The sequence below is a fragment of the Pararge aegeria genome, chromosome 9, assembly GCF_905163445.1.
Source record: "Pararge aegeria chromosome 9, ilParAegt1.1, whole genome shotgun sequence".
NCBI classification, from domain to species: Eukaryota; Metazoa; Arthropoda; class Insecta; order Lepidoptera; family Nymphalidae; genus Pararge; species Pararge aegeria.
Window position 1 is genome coordinate 7,889,829 of NC_053188.1, and position 18,284 is coordinate 7,908,112.

Here is an 18,284-nt window from a genome sequence, read left to right on the forward strand (position 1 = left end):
AATTTTATATCATGTTTTTTTTTATAATATTTTTTTTTTGTGTTTGTTTTACTCATTTAAGGCTTAGCGATACTGAATACTTTAAAAACAAAATCTAACGCAGACGAAGTCGCGGGCAACAGCTAGTTTATTTATATATTAAATGCATACCCTTCATACACGCCAATGTGCGCTACTTTGGTTAAACGGTTAATGAGAGAAATCAAGTTAAACACGGTATCTCTATACAACTGGAAGAAAATCCTAACAAATCGTGGTTACTACACGATTGATGAATTCCTTAACGACAAGGCTGCTTGGAAGCAGGCCACTCCGCTCTCATCTCTCACAAAACAGAAAAATTCTAAAGATTGTTAAACTTTAAAATGATGTTGGAAAAGGGCAATCTGCTGAGTTCTTGCCGGCTCTTCTCAGCTGAATCTGCCTTCCGAACCGGTGGTAGAGTCACTACAAACAGACTGACTTGACGTTTCAAAAGTGTTTATAGGCCTACTTGAAATAAATTAATTTTAAATTTTGAATTTTTAACTTTAAATCTAAATTATTCCGATTCCAGGGTCCAAATGCATGACCGAAACCGGTTGAAAATGTTTGACCATTTGCAAGCTGTATTGTGACACACGGGGGTAGAATAATAGTAATTGTCTTACACCAGGCTGGTTTTAAAAAAACCCTACCCCTCCTGGTATGTAGTCGAACCCTGCTATATTTTAGCCTAAAGAGGCAGTTATCTATGCTTTATTAAACTACTGGGAATGTTTTCAACTGAAACTTCACAATCACCCAAACAGGTCATAAATTATATAATAATACTACAGGTACGGTTTAAAATGTGGAGTTATGAGGGCTCCGAAAATAATATACCATTTGTTTATTGTCTATTTAGACATGAGACAACAATCCAGTATCTATGCCGACATAGTGTAAGCAACAAAACAAAACAATTTGGCAAAAGATTCATTTAAATTTACACATAAACGTGCTGATAAACTTTATTTGACGACTGGCGCAGTGGGCAGCGACCCTGCTTTCTGAGTCCAAGGCCGTGGGTTCGATTCCCACAACTGGAAATTGTTTGTGTGATCAGTGTCTGGGTGTTTATATGTATTTTCTAAGTATTTATGTATATATAATTCATAAAAATATTCATCAGTCATCTTAGTACCCATAACACAAGCTACGCTTACTTTGGGGCTAGGTGGCGATGTGTGTATTGTCGTAGTATATTTATTATTTATTTATTATTATTATTTAAACATAATATATTCAAATATAATTTTAAAATTTAAGCGTAATAATATCATTTTACAGCACCATTATCTGCAAAAAAAAAAACTCAAAATGAATTAGTAGAATTTGTCAGTTACACTAAGTCGGCGTTAAAAGATTGATTCGAGTAATAAATAAAATTTAATTACCTACTTAATAATTAATCTTATAATATGTCATTTTAGGTAAACGCTCAAGAACCCTTTTTAATAGATATATTATTACTATAAACTCTTTTATAAACTTATATAAACTCTTCTTTAAATCACCGTTCAACTGTGTCTTTTTGTTTTACTTATAAATAATAGCACGATCCTCATTCTTTGCTGTTGAGAAGCTCACACTGAAATTAAATGAATTTATATGTTATTAGTATATTTAATGTCCGTCAGAATATTTGTTAGTCATTCTATGTTGTTCATTCAACAGCAGAAAATACACAAAAAAACATAAATAAGAAGCTTCTAACTTGGTTCTGATCTGCCATCAGCTAAACTAACAACCGTACTTGGGCAAGATGTCAAAAGCAGAAAATACACAAAAAAACAAATAAAAAGCTTCTAACTTGGTTCTGATCTGCCATCAGCTACACTAACAACCGTACTTGGGCAAGATGTCAAAACCAGAAAATATACAAAAAAACATAAATAAAAAGCTTCTGACTTGGTTCTGATCAGCCATCAGCTAAACAACCGTACTTGGGTGAGATGTCAAAACCAGAAAATACACAAAAAAACATAAATAAAAAGCTTCTAACTTGGTTCTGATCTGCCATTAGCTAAACTAACAACCGTACTTGGGTAAGATGTAAAAAGCAGAAAATAAAAAAAAAACTAAATAAAAAGCTTCTATCTTGGTTCTGATCAGTCATCAGCTAAACAAACACCCGTACTTGGGCAAGATGTCAAAAGCAGAAAATACAAAAAAACCTTAATAAAAAGCTTCTAACTTGGTTCTGATCTGCCATCAGCTAAACTAACAACCGTACTTGGGTAAGATGTCAAAAGCAGAAAATACAAAAAAAACTAAATAAAAAGCTTCTATCTTGGTTCTGATCAGCCATCAGCTAAACTAACACCCGTACTTGGGCAAGATGTCAAAAGTAGAAAATAAAAAAAAAAACCTTAATAAAAAGCTTCTAACTTGGTTCTGATCTGCCATCAGCTAAACTAACAACCGTACTTGGGTAAGATGTCAAAAGCAGAAAATACAAAAAAAACTAAATAAAAAGCTTCTATCTTGGTTCTGATCAGCCATCAGCTAAACTAACACCCGTACTTGGGCAAGATGTCAAAAGTAGAAAATAAAAAAAAAAACCTTAATAAAAAGCTTCTAACTTGGTTCTGATCTGCCATCAAGTAACAAAAGTAGAAACTACTAAAAAATCAAAATAAAAAGCTTCTTACTTGGACGCTCGATTTCTTATCATATTTAGCTCGCAGCCTGTTCGCTAAAGGCGGTGTAAAAAGCGCAGGGTTGGGGTGAGAGAGACCTGCTTTCTGCCACGGTTGCTGCTGTTTCCATAAAAGGGATATTACGGTGCCCACCACTAACACCCACACGAAACCAATCTGAAATAGAAAATCTTAAATGAACTTTACGTATTTATTTTTGGCAAGTATTTAAATAACAATTGGTATATTTTGTAGTAGCGCTAGCGCTAGTCGAATACAATATATTCGACTAGCGCTTTTCGACTGCAGTCACACCAGCACGGCTAGTGAATGAATGAATGAATGAACACTTTTATTGTACACCACATAAACATATAGTAAAATTATAAGTAAAAATTTAACAAAAAGTAATTTGGCGGCCTTATCGCTACATAGCGATCTCTTCCAGGCAAACAGCTCAAGAAGAGAGATAGGTGGTGCATTTAAATAAACATGCATATATACCTATTTATACAAATATAATATATACATATAATAAACTTACAATAAAATATATAGATAGTGATATTAAATCATATATACCTATATAAATAATATCAAAAATAAATAAATATTATTGATATTAATTATATAATAAATTAATAATAAATAACCAGCACGGCTAGTATGGGCATGAGACAATTATCTCCCTGTGGAAAGTAAAAAAATTATCTTCTCTCACAGCTTTATCAACTCTCGGAGCACTGGTGCACAAGTGGAAATACTATCCAAATAATATATGTGTAGTAAATAACAAACGGGGGTAAACTTCTCCTTTTTCATTTTCCCGTGCAAAGCTAGCGTATTTAGCAGCACAGGCAGGAAACCATTATATCCCCTGACAGGGGTAATAATTAACGAGTCCGCAAGCAAGTGAACATGGAATAATTAGAGAAGTTTACACCCGTTTATTATTACACATATATATTATGTGTGAAAACACAAACGGGTCATCAAAATTCACCGTCAGAATATTGATGTTCAGAAACTTCGATTCTAGTTTATTATGTATTCAACAGTAAAAAATATCTTGAACTTTATTAAAAATTAAAAAAATATTAATTATTATATTACTATGTATGTAGAGAAGGCCGTCATGTTGTTCTTTCTACCAAGACAGAATAATGATTTTACTCGCGCAAGATACAATAATTTTTGAAAATGCTGATGTTGTAAAAGAGCAACTGCTGAGTTTCTTGTCGGTATCTTCTCAGTAGAATTAGCCTTCTGAACCGGTGGTGAAGTCACTACGAACCGACAGACAGAATAGATGTTTCAAAAGTGCTTAAAATATATTAATTTTGATTTGATTTGATCCCTCATCTCTTTGTTTTATTTGCATTTTTTATGATTTTCTGTGATGTGCAATATAGTGTCTGCATCGATTCGTTCATTCATTCTTGTTCATTTTTGTCAGCTGGCGGTGGGATTGCATTATATGATGCGGTATCTCGACCTGCTGGCGGCGTATTGTTCACCTACCGTTGTATAAAATTAGAGGATTGTGCAATATCCATACAAACTCAATGGAGTTTCAGGACATCAAGTCACCTATGTATATCTACTTATGATTGTAAGAAATAAATAAATAAACATAAAATAAATTCACACAACCAATACTCAGCAAATAAGGAAAACATGAATGCACTTTTATTGCACACCACATGGTTTTTTTTTTTTTAAAAGGCTTTGTAAGTTATACATAAATCTTATAAAACTTACCGGACTAGTCCACATATAGGAGATTCGATACATGTAGAAATAATCGGTAGGTTGCGACGGAGGTATTACGAGTGATGACACGTTCATGGGACACCCTTCAACACTCACTGGCAGTTTGACTGGGAAGGGACGTGGACCGCCACAACTAATCCACAAGGTCACTGCCATACCACTGATTAGAGCCACTGATACACCCTATAAAACAGGGAAAAATATTTTAAACTAAGATTTTCGTGGTTAATTCCTTAAATATAGTTCAACGGGTACATACAACGATAAACCGTGACCACGATCCATGCAACTGGGTCGAAATATCGACAAATCCAATATATATTCGTGGTATGTACCCGTTTAACTATATTTAAGAAAAAAAGGAAGGGAAAATATATATAATATATATATTTTTTTTTAAATATTTGTAACTGGTAACAGCCTAGTGGATTTTGGGGATTTCGATCTTTCAGAGTTACGAAACCTCCACGACACACCCGGGAAAACAAGGGATGATGACAACTGTATTTTTAATCTTCTTATTGAAAGTAATAACGCGGCTTCAGAATTAAGAACATACGGAATCCGTGTACATGACTAATATTGAAGCATCAAAAATCTGGCCGTTTAAAGTGGGTCAAAGTCGCGCCCTACGGAGTCGGCTACAAACATAAAAGTGAACTTGTATGTATGAGTTTCACTTGTATGTTTGTAAAAACCAGTCCACTTTAGTAGTGTTTCTCGAACAGCCGCGTTATTCACTTCATTTATTAAGCAGTTGACAGTAATTTTACCTGTAATGTCCTAAACGTTTATCATGAAATGAGGAAAATGGGAAAGTTTGTGAGCTAGCAACATTCTGCGGGTGTTAAGTGAGACGTCCTCAGGTAGAATAGAATAGAATAGAATAGAAAAACTTTATTGCAACACAAAACAATAGGAAAAATACAAAGAAAACTGAGGTCTTGTCTGTTTTTGGACACAATGCACTGCATGCAATAATAACTGAATGTGGATTCTGTAAGTTCTTATTTCTGTGAACACGGCATACAGGGTACGGAAACCAAAAAGAGAAGATAAAGATATAACTCACTCGCTCATTGGCGTACGTGGTAAACATCCCTAAAGTGAATAGTCCAAACAATGGCCCCCCGACTGCTCCGAATATAGTCAGGGAGGCTTGCAACACTCCACCAAAGTGCTCAGCGAGGAATGCCAAAGCCAGGAATACCAGGCCGAATCCACACGCCGCTAACTTGGTTAGCCACGGTAAGTATGACGGATTTATTCTACACCACCTGTACAATATTATTACATTAGTACTTCAAGGTAATTTGATACCATGTATAAGGCCGCCAAATTGTACCTTCTACCTTATTTTTCTTCTCTGATTTTGATTCTCGAGTACTTCGGTCACATTGCCAGAAGATGGAGACAATCTTGAAAAGATCGTGGTCACTGGCAAAGTGGAAGGAATGAGACCTCGAGGACGTGGCCCGATTCGTTGGTCGGATCAAATCCGCATTGCTCTCGACCCCAAAGTGCATATTGCTTTACACGTTGCTAAAAGCCGAGTCAAATGGCACAAAATCGTCCGAAAGGTTTTAAGTGGAAGGGGTCACGCTCTGGTCAGTGGCGTGCACTGAGTTTCTTACCAGGGTATGCAAGGCAGGAAAATGGCATAAAATGGCAAAAAATCTCCGAGATATAAATCAATTTTAGGGTATGCAGTGCTTTTGCGCATGTATGAAGTGCGCGCCACTAGCTCTGGTGTAAGTAATAAGCGGCAATTTCTAAATTTTCTCTGGTCTGGCGGTGTGGGGCTTCGGTCATATATATTTACGAACCCACCGATAAAGACGTGCTGCAAAGCGATTTAGCATTCCAGTAAGATGCTATATATAAACCAAATTAGGGGGTGGACTCATACCCCTTAATAGGTTAGCCCACTAAGAATTAAGACTGCGCTATAATCAGGTCAGATTACAATCGAGATAGTCCCTTGTAATACAATGATAAAAAACTCTTTGTATTTCTATATTTACCTGCTCACGTAGTCCGATAACGTGACTGCTGCCAGCGCGTTACAAGAAGCAGATATAGTAGACAAGGAGGCGCTGAATATCCCCGCTACAAACAGCCCAGCCAGTCCTGGCACAGATTTCATTACGTCCACAACGTAATACGGCATCAGTTGATCAGGCTGCGCGAAAGTATAAAACTTAACGTTAAGATCACGCTGTTTAAGCGCACTATCAAACTTCTACTCGGGAAGCCTGTGGTTTAACTGAAGTTTGCAGCGACCTTGCTTTCTGAGTCCTAGGCCGTGGGTTCGATTCCTGTTCCTGTGGATTCGAGTTTTAGGTTGGTCACTAAGTACATTTAATAAATGAAGATCACTAAATGTTTAAATAATATCTTGAGTTTATAGTCTAAGGTTTATAGTGCAAGGGTGGGTGTAAAACTGTAAGAGTTTCACAAATCTGTGCAATGTTTTATAATTTATCAAATTTTAAATGTAATAGCGACTTGTTATCACAAATAATTGATAAGACAAACGTTCTTCAAATGTTCGTAAGAGAAAATTGCTTTGAGACACTATTGCTTTCGATTCCAAAAAAAAAAAAGAAAGGGAAAAGGTCATAAAATTCGATCAATGACTACTCACTGCATTGATGCTTTTGCTGGCCAGCGGATCACAGTCTTTATAAACAGCGTACATGCTCAAACCACTTATGCAGGTCATGATACTCAGGACGGACAGTACAGGCCAGCTCCACCACAGACACTGCTGCGAACGCTCCAAAGTGCTGACTGTGAGAAGACGTTGCACCTGTGTATTGATTACTCTATAATTATTCTTGCTGGAATTTTGCTGGAAAATTTCGTTCAATACGTTCGTTCGTAGACGAATATGATTTAGTATCTATATATTGTGATCGAAGTAAAGCATCTCGATTTTTTAAAGATTTTATTCAACTTGTTTCGTTATTATCAACCCAATAATTAGCACCTCCCTAATTCATATAAAAAAATAATTAATAATCTGTATCTGAAGTTTACTGAAAAAAAAGAATAGCAACTTTGTCTCTTTTTTTATCCTTTCCTATTTTTATTGTTAATCAAAGTAGAGATACTTTTAACCCTAAATGTTGTAAATAATAACATATTTATTTTCTAAGATACCTATTAATAAAAACATTTTGCTATAGAAATAGTTATATGGATGTCAGATGGAGTCTGAAGTTTTTCTTTTATAATGCCTATGCTTAAGTATTGTATTTCACGTACTGGTGATTTTTTCATTATATATATTATTATTTAATCTGCCCGAAAGAAAATAAAATTAAAAAACACAGACAGACACTTTCATAATGCCTATCAGTCTGTCTGTCTGTTGCTAAGAAGGAGCCCACAACAATCTTAGCCGGGTGATTTTTTTTTTGTTATCTCCATCTTATATTGTCATTAAAAATTATTTGAAGAGCAACCTGGTTAGAGCAATAATTACACCCAAGCTTTTTTATCGATTATACTATAATAAAATTTTCCTATAAGCTTACGTTTAATACAAACTTTGAAACTCTTTTTAAGAGACATCTCCAAGATGTCAATGGGTAGTTTATTGTAGTATTGTATGCAATTTCCAATAAACGAACTATGAATTTAATGTAACCTAGAATATTGCACTCTAAGTTTATTCTTACTTCTAATGTTTAAATTATTGCAGTCACATTTTTTATTATATTTATTAATGTTTTTATGAACACACTCTTCTTATCTCTTTGAGATCTTTGTGGCGCCATCTAGTTTGGTTATGTGGAGACCGTCATAATTTTATGTAAATGTGTGTGTCTCATCTTTTACTTAGTATAAGAAAATATATGTTTTATTCACCTGTGTATGATTTACGGCATATAGAGACAGATATGTTATACATCCTCCAATTATAAGAGACCACCACGTGTGTCTCTCTGTTGGATTTATGCTGAAACTGAATAATAATCTTTTCATAATAAATATCAATTTAATATTAAGGGAATAACGTAGGTATATACTATATTTTTCCATTTAATATTACTATCCTTTTTCCGGAAATAAACAATGAAAAGGACAGCACTACTTTCAATAAAGTCCATTTAGTTTCAGTTATAGATTTGTGTACAACAAAATCGGCACTAACATTAAATAATACTTATTATTTTTCTACAAGTTAGCCCTTGAATGCAATCTCACGTTTAATAAGTGGTTATGCAAAGCCTCAGTGGTGGAAGGTGCGTAACCAGCGTAGACCAGCGAAAATTCAGAAATTAAAAATTTGCAAATTTACCTCGCGGAGATCGAATCTGCGCATTACCACTGCGCATGGGAAGTCGTCAAAACTAATAACAAAATATTTGAAATAGATAACGCGTAAATAAAAAACGTACTTATTTCCACGCTAAACAGACAAGACCATTATTTGCGTTAAAAAGTCAGCCCGTTTTATCAGCACATGACGCAATTACCGTCGCAAATAAACGTAAAAACAAAAAAATATAAAAAGCAAAATTTAACTCACTTGGTAAAATCTAATCGCCCGCCTTCCTGAGCTTTGATAAATATCTGATCAAGTCCTCCAAGTTGTACTGATGCAAATATAACGACGCTAAATACCGCTCCGAACATAAGTAAAGACTGTAATAAGTCGGTGAAAAGCACAGCCTTCATACCGCCAAGGGTGGAGTAAAAGGTACACGCTAAACCAACAACTAATATGGATATCAATCTGTCTAATCCAGTTACAGATTCCAAAACGATAGCTGGTGCGTATAACACTATGCCATTGTATAAGATCATTTGTAAAGTATACGTCAAGGAGGCTATCATTCTTATTTGAGGTCCGAATCGCAGTTCTAAGTACTCGTATGTACTAGTTTTCTGTAGTCCAAAAAATACTGGCAGATAGAGCCGAGAGGCTATGGGAGTGGCGATGCCGTAAGCAAAATTAATTACGGCGAATTGCATTCCGAAATAATAATTTTCCGCTGAAAGCCCCAACAGCGTGATCGCAGACATAAAAGACGCCATTAATGACACGGCTACTGGAAATATCGACATGTTGCGATCGGCTAAAAGATACTCCTGTGAACAAAGAAAATAACAGATTAGGATTGTTTGATTTCAAAATTTTATTTTTTAATGAATTTATTGAAATATAACTATAGACTATATAGACAGCTGGTTCGTGCAGTGGGCAGCGACCCTGATTTCTAAGTCCAAGGCCGTGGGTTCGATTCCCACAACTGGGAAGTGTTTATGTGTTGAACATGGATGTTTTTCAATGTCAGAGTGTTTATCAGTTTATTATAAGTATCTATGTGTATTATATTCATAAAAATATTCATCAGCTATCTTAGTACCCATAACACAAACTTCGCTTACTTTGCGGCTAGATGGTTATGTGTGTATTGTCGTATTATTTTATTTATTTTACTCTCTGGGACGAGCTCTGTTACGAAAAGCTAAAATAATTAATAAATATAATAACTATGTATCATTAGTTGTAGTAATATTATATGTAACAGAACTTACGTCATTTGTTTTTTGTTTCCCTCCACTGAATCGAAAATAAAGTCCAATAGAAATGGAGGATACCATTGTAGCAACCATGATGATATAGTCCCATACTCCAAAAATTGTTTGCGCCATGTTAACCTAAAATCAAAAATGTTTGGTCCTTATAGGTAATTAATAATTAGAAAGGCCCATTAAATCTAACTATTTATTATTGGATAGAAAAATACGTTTGCGAAATTTTTGGCTTTTTTCATAAGGGTCAAAATTGCTAAATTTGGCTCCAAAGCTTTGTTTTCATAATAACTCTTTATTAAATATCTTATTGCCTGTTCAATGTTCGTACAATCTTTTATCTGTACAATCTCAATTCTTGAAATCAAAACAAAACTATGAAACGTCATATCTACATACTTATTTTCGGTTCATTTAAATATTACAAAGAGACCACGATAACCGGCTTCCCAATTTTTGTTTGCGTACGCTTTTGTATTTCATTGGTATTTCAAGGAAGACGGGACCAGTTCAATGCCATTTTAACAAAGAACCTTTACCAAGGTTAGCTTTTACTGACACTCAGACACATTGCACTTAAAACAAGTCTGTATCTAATATGCCCAAATTATTTTATCTATACGACCGATTTTTTTAATTATAAATTCTTTTAAAACTTTAGATACGACGATGTAAATAAATAAAATACTAGTTCATAAAAGAGAGCGATACATTCTTAAATGAAAATAATAAAGTATTAAAGTAATGTATAATTTAGGAAATAAACCTGAGTATCGAACCTTTAACTGAGGGGAACTGGTCTTTTCTCAAAATAAGGAAGAACTTATATGAACAATCAAAAAAAAAACAAAAAAAAGAGTAGGTATCACAATCCTGAGCAATAAACTACGCGTATCTAGGTAATTAGGTCGTATTAAAGCAGGGATATTCAAGTTGAAATAATAAAATCATATTTAATACTTTCTTGATTGGTTCATACAACCTTTTAGTAGGTCAAAGGTGCTGGATTTGGAGAGATATTTTGATACCGTAATGTAGACAAGACAAGATGTCTTGACAAAAGGCGACAGACTCAATTATTTATTCGCGATGTCGTATTTAGTAAGTAGGCTTAAAGCTTTAAGAAAACCAATTGTAGGAATAGACAATTTCCTCACTATCTACTTAATAAAATCTGTTAGTACCAACCAACTTAGAAGACTAACAAATTTAATTTAATATTATGTAGGTGGATACCAATATTAGTTTCTTACATATTCGTGTTTGAACATCTTGCTTACAAGTTATACGAATAAAACTTTTGGTTTATCTTTTTGGTTTAACTTTGGTTCGAAGAAGTTAGAACAACAGGTACTCCTTGTTTTAAAAATACAAATTAATGAATAGAAGAATCGCGCAAATTGGCTAAATAATTTCGCTGTAGATACATAAATAACAACAAATGAATTTCGGTTCTTGTTGCACATCAATCGTATGAGTGACCAATAAAGTGATATAACTGAAAACTGGGGTTCCATCCAATTGATTCAATCATTTTAATTACGAATAATTTAAGGACAGACAGAAGCTATTATTGTACACGCTTTATTAACGATGTTGGTACCTAAACAATTTTTTTTTTACAGTATTTTTCAGTACAAAACAGTTATTATTTTTAAGTATGAAATATGTATAAATCACACAATAAGAAATAAAAATATTTTTTATCGAGTAAGTATGTTTTGATAGATTTTAACGCAATTGTTCCTTAATATTTTTCAAACACATTTTAGACAATTATATTATTCTTTTAGTTGATGAAATGAAAAAAAAAGTTTACATAACATTTTTATTTAAACAGTGGTATGTACGGTTATTCTAGACATGAGATGAGGTGGGTATTTAATTTTTAGTCCAGCAATCCGCACCGGGCGAGGTAGACCTAAACCAACTACGGCCGAAATCCTTCTTATTGTTGGAGGAGAACCGACTGAGAACCCTGTAGTGTGTAGGCAATCGGTTGATATGATGATGGTGATAATTAATACACAATGTGTTCAATATTTCGTCCAAGTATAACGCCCTGGCAATCTCCGTTGGGGCTAAGTCAGGCGTAATTCAGTCCTCAAAAAGATACGAAGAATACTCGAAGTTCGCTCCAGATAAGGTGTATTTGAATAAAATTAAAATAATTTCATAAAATGTGATGTTCAGTTGTTTTCTTAATTTGAAAATATTTCTTTTTAAATTAAATGACGTATAAACCAGCCAGCAACCTTATATGATACTGATATCTAACTTTTTTTTGTGTTCCGCGAAATATGCCGTGTGTAGATAGTTTTTCTCTGAATTTCACCGCTATAAAGCTAAAAGCTTTGAAACGATTTCTATACGTTTTCCACTAATAGATAATATTCACGTTATCGATAGCGATTCATGAGAAAAAACCCTTCACATGTGGACATCTATGACGGCGATTTATTTTAGCAATATATTTTGTTATTGATTAAAAAAATATTGATTGGAGATGGACGCTGCAATACTGAACTGGCGCTTTTATCGATTGTTATATATTTGCGGCCTTCACAGTGGTGAATGACAAGAAATAAATGAAACATTATGGACTTAATTATTAAATGTCACATAACGTCGGAATAGTTACGTAGTGTTTTTTCGAGCACTGACATTTGGAAGAGTTTTTATGTATTTATTTAATCGAAAAGTACAAAAAGATCAATTTAAAAGGTGTGAAACATAAACTCCGTTGAGTTTTACCGTGACACGTTGCGTTGTCGAAAATCATTGGTCGGGTATAAAAGTTGGAGTGAAGTTGAAAAAACTGCATAGCTATTCGACTTCATGCAACGTTTATTGCTAGGGGTTTTAGAGTAGTCATAAATTTCATTTTACGCTGACTTTACATATTATTAGAGTTCAAAAACTTTTATAAGTAGTGTAGGTACTTGTGCGATTAAAAAAAACTGACATCTGTTAGCTATGCACCATGTAGCAAGTAAACCTAAGTTAAATCCAAAGACTCAGTGGGATGTTTAACCATTCTAGAGTGGTGTATGTTGACCGAAATAAGTTACTCCAAAACAGTGGCGTGCACTTGGATTCTTACCAGGGTATGCATACGGCAGTAAAATTGCATAAACTAACAAAAATCCTACTTCTATACGAGTTATATATCAATTTTAGGGTAGGCAATGCATTTGCGCATATATGAAGTGCACGCCACTGCTCCAAGACCCAGGATGTCCCGGTAAAACCAGTCCCGCGAATAGTCGCTAGGTATAACTGTTACTTCATTCATCATCCTTTTGACCTCTTTTTATGACCACGTCATTAGATACCTTTATTATATCAAGGAAAAAGTCGCATATATAAAACTTAAATATGCATTACTTGCGTGTAAAGTCAGGTCAACTCTACAATCATTATTTTACATAAGTGCGACGAGAAACGACCTAGTTGGACGTTGATGGTGAAATTGTTTCGTTGGTTTAGTGGCTGGGTTGTTGTTGATCACGAGATCATAGGTTCGTTTCCGGGGGCGGACGAAAAATTGATTCTTTGCTACAAATTTCGCGAGTTTCGTGAGTGGCGACTTCTTTATTAATGTAACTCGATTATATAAATCCTTACTCTATTATCATTAATCACCGGCGGTGGTAGCGCATTGTGTAGAAGCTCACTTCACTTTCGGAGAGCCGAGTTCGAGTTCCCAGAATTCACCTCTAACTTTTCTATGTTATGTGCGTTTTAAGTCCCTAATAAAGATATAACTTGATTCAACGATTAAGGAAAACATCTCGAGATGCATGCCGCAGCATGCCTGAGTCCTACAGAATGTTCTCAAAGGTTTGTGGAGTCCACCAATCCGCACTGGGCCTTTATGGTGGACTATCAGATAGAACTATCTTTTAAATGTTATAACGAAGCAAATTCCTTAAAAAATATTATGAATACGAAATTGTTCTTCTGTTTGTCCTTCCTTCACGTTCTAACAAAGCAATCATTCAACTTGATTTTTTACATAAAGCTAGTTGAAAGAACGGAGAGTAACATAGTAAACTTTAAATTTTAGGGGTTTTTTAAAATTCTTAATAAATGCAGACGGCCAGCGTAATTTTATATAAATAGATATACTACAAGTATAAGTAGAAACTATACCTATCTTTTGATTAATAATTTCGCTTTTATTGCCTACCCTATAGAACGCAGATAAGTTACTATTAAAATGCCTCGTTTGCATCATGATTGGAAGGTTTTACAACGGTTCGCGCTAAAATATTATTCGAAATTTGGTTTTGCCATTGCGAAAATCCACCAATCCGCACTGGGCCAGCGTGGTGAACTGCGGCCTTAACCCCTTCTCATTGTGGGAGGAGACCCGTGCTCTGTAGTGGGCCGGTAATGTATTGATGTGATGATGATAAACCACCGGGGGAGTCTCTTCATAGAATGAGAAGAGTTTTGGGCGTAGTCCACCACGCCGGTCAATTGCGGATTGGTAGATTTCTATCGTCCTAGAGAATATTAAGGAGAACTTGAAGGCTTCAATTTTTCCACACAATGTTTAGAGCATGTGATATTCAATTGCTTTCATCGAACATAACTTCGAAAAGACGTGTTCCGTGCTGGAGTTCGAACTGAGTCCCTCTAAATGTGCAGCCGAAGTACTAACCACTAGGCTATATGCTCTACGTTTTTATTACCCAGTATACATTCTGTGGTTTTGTAGCGGCATTATACTTACCTTGTATTAAAATATTTAATTGGTTTACTTAGAAATCAAACAATAATATCATTGAGGAAGTTATAATAAGTCCCATAACATGAAAACCCATATATAACAAGGATAGCTTTTATTATAAATAACGTCCTAAAATACCTACACTTAATAATCGAATTATAGCGTACCTATAAAGTTAACTTAAATTATCTGCATACAAGCACCGAAAAAAGGAATCCTCAAGTATTTCTTTTAAGGGAAGGATTAACTCCAACCTAACCCAACTGAAGACAGGCAGGTATTATTTTTTGTTTTTATTTTATCTCTTAGTCCACCAATCCGCTCTGTTCCAGCGTGGTGGACTATGGCCTTAACCCTTTCACATCGTGGCAGGAGACCGTGCCCTGTAGTTGGTTGGTAATGGGTTGATGTGATGATAATGATGATAAAATAAATAAATAAATATACTACGACAATACACACATCGCCATCTAGCCCCAAAGTAAGCGTAGCTTTTGCTACGGGTACTAAGATGACTGATGTATATTTTTATGAATATTATACATAAATACTTAGAATATACATATAAACACCCAGACACTGAAAAACATTCATGCACATCACACAAACATTTTCCAGTAGTGGGAATCGAACCCACGGCCTTGGACTCAGAAAGCAGGGTCGCTGCCCACTTTTAGCGAATCATATAACATTGCAACTATGAATGTTAATAGTATTTCAGTAAATTAATTACATACATAAACGGAAAACTAATCACAAAATAGCGTTAATATGCAATTTGAAATTCACTGCCAGGCCAATGACTTAAAAGAAGCAGATTTAAGAGGTAGATGATATATACACTTATTTAAAGTAGATTACCGCTTAGTTAATAACGATTGGTAGTGTAGGTATACTTATTTACAATTTTGATAATTTACTGTTACGTGATTTTGTTTAATATCCTTGATAAAGATATATCCCAGTGATAAGACATAGCTACTATAAGTTATATCTGCCTACTTACATATTACACCAGTACCTACTGGTGAGAGGCGATAGCCTAGTGGTGCAGACTCCGACCTGTCTTTCGGTGGGACAGAGTTCGATCCCTGGCGCACCTGTAGCTTTTCGGCATTTATAATTTAAGCAATTAAATATCTACATACACTCATTCGCTCGAGATAACTCCCAGGAATGAACCACTCACGAGTGCTAATAAAACCGTTCAACAGAAGGGCCGCGTCTGAGGCATTAGCACTCGACAGAAAAATCCTATGCATCCTAGTGCGAGCGCTTACGGGGAACTGTGGGCTTAATAGGCACATGTTCAACCTAAAGCTGCAGGACACAGATCTATGTAGACTCTGTAAAGAGGCAGCGTAGACGCCGCTGCACTTAATCTGTTCCTGCCCCGCGCTGATGCACAAACGCAACACTCTTTTAGGGAAGTATATAATACAACCAGAGGATGCTAAACTTCTTTCAGCAAGGAAAGTGCTGCTATTCCTGGCGGCGACCAATGCTTACTGGGAGATCTAGACAGCGGCGTCACAATACATGGTAGCCGGTCGACGTGACACCAGGGACCAGGCGAACCTGAGCCACAAGCAGAAGAAGAAGAAGAATTAAATATCTATCACTTGCTGAGAAGATCATGAGGTAACCTGTATGATTGAGGGCTCTCCACATGTTCTTAAAGGCACGTGAAATCTACCAATCCGCATTTGGCCAGTGTGATGGTTTACGGTCTTAAACCAATGGGTTGATAAATGATGATGGTACCTATTTTGTTTTTCAATGTGAAAACAGAATAAACTAACAAAACAAAGTTACCTTTATTCTGCCAAGTTTAAACAATTAAATAAAATGTTTGAATTTGGCGGCTCTAGCTATTCTTGCGACACTGTGCGATGAATTGGCTAGGTAAAGTTTATCTTTAAAAGACTAGCTGTACTCACGTCCTACTTAAGTATGATCTTTGGGCATTAGTCTTTTTTCGATTAAGTCGCAGGAATATATTTAGCTGTCGCCCAAGTTCTTTATTAGCATTTATTACGGTTATATAAGAGTCCCACATAACCATTGCTGCTCCCCGGGTGTGTTGGTATCCATGAAGATTCCCGACGTAAAAAAAAAAAAAGATTTTTTTTAAAACGGGCATTGGTGTTCCGGTACGATGCCGCAAAACTTATTAATGGCATGTGTTTAATATTGCTGCGATAGCTTTAACAGTTTACTGTTTAGCCCGCTACCATCTCTGACTGCATCATTACCTGCTCCCAAGTGAGTTGGCATTCAAGGGCACACTTGTCGAGGAATTAAAAAAAACCGCGGGGACTTACCTTTTACGCAAGCGCTTAACTAAATAGTAATTTGGTATAGGTAACTAAATATTAATTATTTAACAGATTCCAGAATACCTAACTGCATAGTTTGTGTGTAAAGAGTTAATGCTGATTTTAAACACGATAGCGGTAATAGCCCAGTGGGTACGACTTCGACTTCGCTTTCGAGGGCCGAGTTCGAATTCCTAGTCCTAGATAATTTGAAGAAAAGACGAAATTAAAAAAAAAAATTGGAACCAAACAGTTAGTTCCTTTCACAATATTATGATCGCCTAATTAATGTGGTAATCCCATTTTAATATTTTTTATCTCCCACTATTGCCATTTTTTTTTATTATTTATAGTTTTCTTTAAATTGCAATCTGTATGTAGATGTAGCCTAGTAGGTAATAAGGATCAACTATACCTAAATATTTAAACTTTCGAATCTATAACTTTTATAATGACTTCTTTGGTATTAAGATTGTGATAAACACACAAAATTTAGTAATCCTAAACACCTAAAATATTTTATGTGACCGAAGTTATAAACATTTCTTATTACTTTAATTTAGGTAACAAACTTAATTATTAATTTAATCAATAGTTAACTTAAAGTTTAAGTTAACAATTTATTAAACTTACTTAAATGTGCAAAATTGTATTCATATAATACGAAAGTAACTACACTCACCTTGGTTATAAAATTCTACAAAATAATACAAATGTCACTACACGTAACAATTTTTTACCGGTGCCAAATCGGCTATACTTTTCGCTGTTGCTGCGTTCATAAGTTACTTTTCACTCCACAATTTTACTGACACAGTATTTATGAGTGACTTTTTGTTTTAACATATAGCACCTATTTTTTTTCATTAGCATTTGTTTTTTAGGCACAAAAAAGTAATAATCGTCTACTCCTGCAAAGATCTCCTGGCGTACTGAAGTTCGTATAGGCCAATGTTCATTTGTTTGCATGATTAATTAAGCGTTCGAAGTAAGTAGCAATAACCTCTATAGTCGTAAAAATATAATAGGCCCGTTTTGACATTTGTCATCGCGACGTAACTAGTTATGGAACCATAAGACTCTGTACTCGATACTCACGATAAATCAATTCAAGTTTGTATCAGTACTGGATTGATATTATTATGTATTGTAAAGTGTTCGTTCGTTCAAAGTATTCCTTTAACTTCACAACCAATACGCGTAACTGGCTGTTGATTATACGTCCACTTTTCAACATGTTGA

At 35.0% G+C, this 18,284-nt stretch overlaps 1 protein-coding gene across 3 annotated transcripts; it reads right to left on the reverse strand.

The window, feature by feature from the left end:
* Window positions 1-1,543: 1,543 nt before the first annotated feature.
* On the reverse strand, window positions 1,544-17,978 carry LOC120626411 (putative sodium-dependent multivitamin transporter). 3 transcript variants are annotated; one of them, XM_039893932.1, is made up of 10 exons: window positions 17,783-17,978; window positions 9,990-10,112; window positions 8,977-9,539; window positions 8,313-8,409; window positions 7,084-7,248; window positions 6,461-6,618; window positions 5,509-5,713; window positions 4,425-4,619; window positions 2,676-2,840; window positions 1,544-1,612 (listed from the first exon to the last, which is right to left on the reverse strand). In XM_039893932.1, exons 1-10 carry the CDS (start codon window positions 17,822-17,824, stop codon window positions 1,586-1,588), a joined length of 1,740 nt encoding a protein of 579 aa, XP_039749866.1. In that variant the 5' UTR covers window positions 17,825-17,978; the 3' UTR covers window positions 1,544-1,585. The 3 variants fall into 3 exon arrangements, with proteins under 3 accessions (XP_039749866.1, XP_039749867.1, XP_039749868.1); XM_039893933.1 differs by having other exon boundaries at window positions 17,725-17,978; XM_039893934.1 differs by lacking the exon at window positions 17,783-17,978 and adding an exon at window positions 16,665-16,805.
* Between the last annotated feature and the right edge of the window lie 306 nt (window positions 17,979-18,284).